The 3,843-nt window shown below is 47.2% G+C and overlaps 1 protein-coding gene across 1 annotated transcript; it reads left to right on the top strand.

Moving 5' to 3' along the window:
- Nucleotides 1-973: 973 nt before the first annotated feature.
- Nucleotides 974-1,756, top strand: LOC147965064 (uncharacterized). The gene has a single exon (XM_087530273.1). It carries the CDS (start codon nt 974-976, stop codon nt 1,754-1,756), a length of 783 nt encoding a protein of 260 aa, XP_087386399.1.
- Nucleotides 1,757-3,843: the final 2,087 nt, after the last annotated feature.

Here is a 3,843-nt window from a genome sequence, read left to right as displayed (position 1 = left end):
GAGGCTGGTCCAGACCACCAAGGAATTGAAGATTGCTCTACTGTCTATCACCGGGACCCCTATCATGGCATTTCCAGAAGACCATCTTTATAGGATTAAGGTGCACATACCAGGGAGGACTTTCGGAAGTCTCTCGGCGCCCGTTGACTTCATGTTCACTGCTCCCACTTGGATACTCGGGAGAGACATAGCAGTTCATTGTGCACTTAGACTCATCCAGGAGGAATACAGGACCGAGCTTGTTGGATCAGACCACACCATGATTTCTCGCAGGACTGCAGATGGAGAGATTATCCGCACCATAGATGACGACTCCGTTCGCTCATATGTCCAAGACTTGGAGGCTCACATCAGGGCTCTAGAGATTCAGATGCGCAGGAGCTTGAAGACGGCCCAAAAGTTGCATCTTCGTGAAATTGAGCTGGAGGATGCAGCACGTTAAGCCCACTATGAGCATCAGGATGAAGTCAAGGATTTTATGGAAAGACTCGAGGACCGGAAGAAATATATTGCCACACTAGAGGAGAAGATGGATCTGGGAGAAGTCCTTTTCCCGAGTGGAGATGATGGACCCCTCGTGAGCAATGACCAGGATTATGAAGAGAGCTCCACCGAAGGAAGCCGCAAGAGGAGGCGCCGCACCAGAGGACGACGCACCAGAGGACGCAAGGATAATTGATGAAGACATTTAGTCGACCGGCATGTTATTTTATTTTCATCGATCAGTTAGGCCATTATTTTCGATTAGTCGTGAGATCTTGTAATCCGAGTTTGAACCTTTCTTGAGATGAATGAATAAATGATTGGTGTGATTGTGTTTGTGCATTCATTTGGGTAGTGCTATTTTATCATTAGAACCTTGCTCTATTCTAATTTCTCATCCACTCCATAATACCAGATGCCTCTGAGACGTGACCCCGGATTCACTTTCCCGCCGGAGCTCACCCAGCTGATTCAACAGCAGAATGCCTCAATGCAAATGCTCATCCAAAACCAAGGCAACAACAACAACAATCCACCACCACCACCTCCTGTCGATAACCTGACCCGATTCCTAAGGCTGAATCCGCCGGTGTTCTCTGGTAGCACCAAGCCGATTGTAGCTGATGATTGGCTCCGCAAGATCGGAAGGGATCTAACAACTACTGCATGCACAGATGCTGAGAAGGTGCATTTTGCCGCACATCAACTGAATGGACCTGCAGCCTCTTGGTGGGAAAACTACACCGCCACTTATCCGGTCGCCACCATGACATGGGATCAGTTCCAGCGGGCTTTCCGCACCGCGCATGTCTCAGCTGGAGCCATGAGTCTGAAGAAGCGTGAGTTCCACAACTTACGCCAAGGGAATCATACCGTGGGGCGGTATGTGGATGAGTTCAACAAATTATCTCGATATGCCCCAGATGATGTGGCCACAGATGCCGCAAAACAGGAGAAGTTTCTTGAGGGACTCAATGATGAGCTAGGAATGCAGCTAATGGTGGCTATCTTCAACAACTACCAGGAGCTGGTAGACAAGGCCACTATACTTGAAGGCAAGCGGCAGCAGATTGAAAGTTGCAAGCGGAAATATGGCCAGGGAAAGTACAACTCCGGAGCTCGGCAGAAGCCCCGCTATGCCCCATACTCGGGAGGACATAACCATCACACCCATGGAGGACACAATCATGGAGGACATAACCATGGAGGGAATGGGAAAAGTCGCAACCACGACAACAACCCCAAGTCAGGCAATGGAGGCAACGGCAACTAGCACCGTCCTGCTCCGACTCAGAAGGATCTAAGTCATATCACCTGTTTCAAATGCCAGAAGATAGGACACTACGCCACCGATTGTTCGGAGGCCAAGCAGAGGAATGGGAACGGCAACGGCAATGGAAGCTCAGCAAAGAAGCCCAACCCTTTTCCTCGTGCTCACGTGAATCACATTGATGTGGAGGGCGTCTATGATCAGCCAGACACTGTGGTTGGTAAGTTTTTATTAAACTCACGTCCAGTATTGGTACTCTTTGACTCCAGTGCAACGCATTCATTCATATCAAGGGTAGTTATGGAAAAGTATGGGTTGCCCACTAGGACCCTTAGAACCCCGATCCAAGTCACTTCTCCAGGAGGAGAGATGATGGCAGGCTTAGGCTGTCATTCAAGCCTCAGCATCGGAAATCATGATTTTCCCGTAGACCTCATAGTCTTAGAATCCCAGGGATTGGACGTGATTCTAGGCATGGACTGGTTGACGAAGTTTGAAGGGAACATCGACTGTGCCCGCAAGACGATTTTGCTCACCACCCCGGAGCAGAAGAGGATCAAGTATGTATCCAGATGCACACCGATAAAGAAGTAGGTGAATTCCAACACGAGAGTGGTTCAGGAGGAAGTGCTTGTAGTACAAGATTTTCTGGATGTATTTCCGGAGGAATTACCAGGAATGTCACCGGACAGAGAAATAGAATTTTTGATCGAGTTATTACCTGGCACAGCCCCAATATCCAAGAGACCTTATCGGATGCCCCCGAATAATTTGGAAGAGATCAAGCAGCAGATCAAGGAATTATTGGAGAAAGGATATATTCGCCCAAGTTCGTGACCTTGGGGAGCCCCAGTTCTTTTGGTAGAGAAGAAGGATGGAACCCTGAGAATGGTTGTAGATTATCGTTCATTGAACGACGTGAGCATCAAGAATAAGTACCCTCTATCGATGATTAACAATTTATTTGATCAGCTAGTCGGAGCCAAAGTATTTTCCAAGATCGATCTTCGATCAGGGTATCATCAGCTGAAGATTCGTGAACAGGATATACCCAAAACAGCCATCACCACCAGGTATGGTTTATATGAGTATACCGTCATGTCATTCGGATTGACTAATGCCCCTACGTATTTCATGAGCATGAAGAACAAGGTATTTATGGAATATCTGGACAAGTTTGTCGTGGTGTTCATCGATGACATATTGGTTTTCTCCAAGAGTGAGGAAGAGCACAAGGAACATCTGCGTCTAGTCCTGGAGAAACTCTGAGAACATCAGTTATATGCCAAGTTCAGCAAATGTGAATTTTGGTTGAAGGAAGTCGGATTCCTTGGACATGTTATTTCAGGAGAAGGAATAGCGGTCGACCCCACCAAGGTTGAATCGGTCACCAACTGGCAATCCCCCACCTCAGTCAAGGAGATCCGCAGTTTTCTCGGACTTGCAGGATATTATCGGAGATTTATTGAGAATTTCTCCAAGATTGCTAAACCCATGACTGAGCTGTTGAAAAAGGAAACAAAGTACATTTGGACCGAGGATTGTGAAGCCAGTTTTCAGGAGTTGAAGAAACGTCTGTTTACAGCCCCAGTACTCATTTTGCCGGACATACACAAGGATTATCAGGTGTATTGTGACGCTTCTCGTCAAGGACTCAGAGGAGTGCTCATGCAGGAAGGAAAAGTTGTAGCTTATACCTCCAGACAACTACGACCTCACGAGATGAATTATGCCACACACGATTTGGAGTTAGCAGCCATAGTGCACGCACTCAAGACGTGGAGACATTTCCTTGTCGGAAATAGTTGTGATGTTTACACGGATCATAAGAGCTTGAAGTACATTTTCACGCAGAAGGAGTTGAACCTCAGACAAAGGAGATGGCTTGAATTGATCAAGGACTATGATATGAGATTGCATTATCACCCAGGGAAAGCAAATGTTGTAGCAGATGCCCTGAGCCGTAAAAGCCATGTGAACACCCTCATAGCTGGAGGATTACCTTAGAATTTAGCCGACGATCTCAGAGATCTCCGATTGGAAATAGTACCAAGAGGATTTGCCGCCACCTTGGATATTCAGTCCACTCT

This window comes from Triticum urartu, chromosome 6A (assembly GCF_056163025.1).
Source record: "Triticum urartu cultivar PI428250 chromosome 6A, HENAU_Tu73, whole genome shotgun sequence".
In the NCBI taxonomy this organism is placed as follows: Eukaryota; Viridiplantae; Streptophyta; class Magnoliopsida; order Poales; family Poaceae; genus Triticum; species Triticum urartu.
Note: the sequence above shows the minus strand (reverse complement) of the source record. Positions and strands in the feature narration are given on the sequence as shown.

What these genes read in the sequence shown, in the direction of transcription:
- LOC147965064 (XM_087530273.1), top strand. Translation starts at nt 974, where the DNA reads ATGCAAATGCTCATCCAAAACCAAGGCAACAACAACAACAATCCACCA.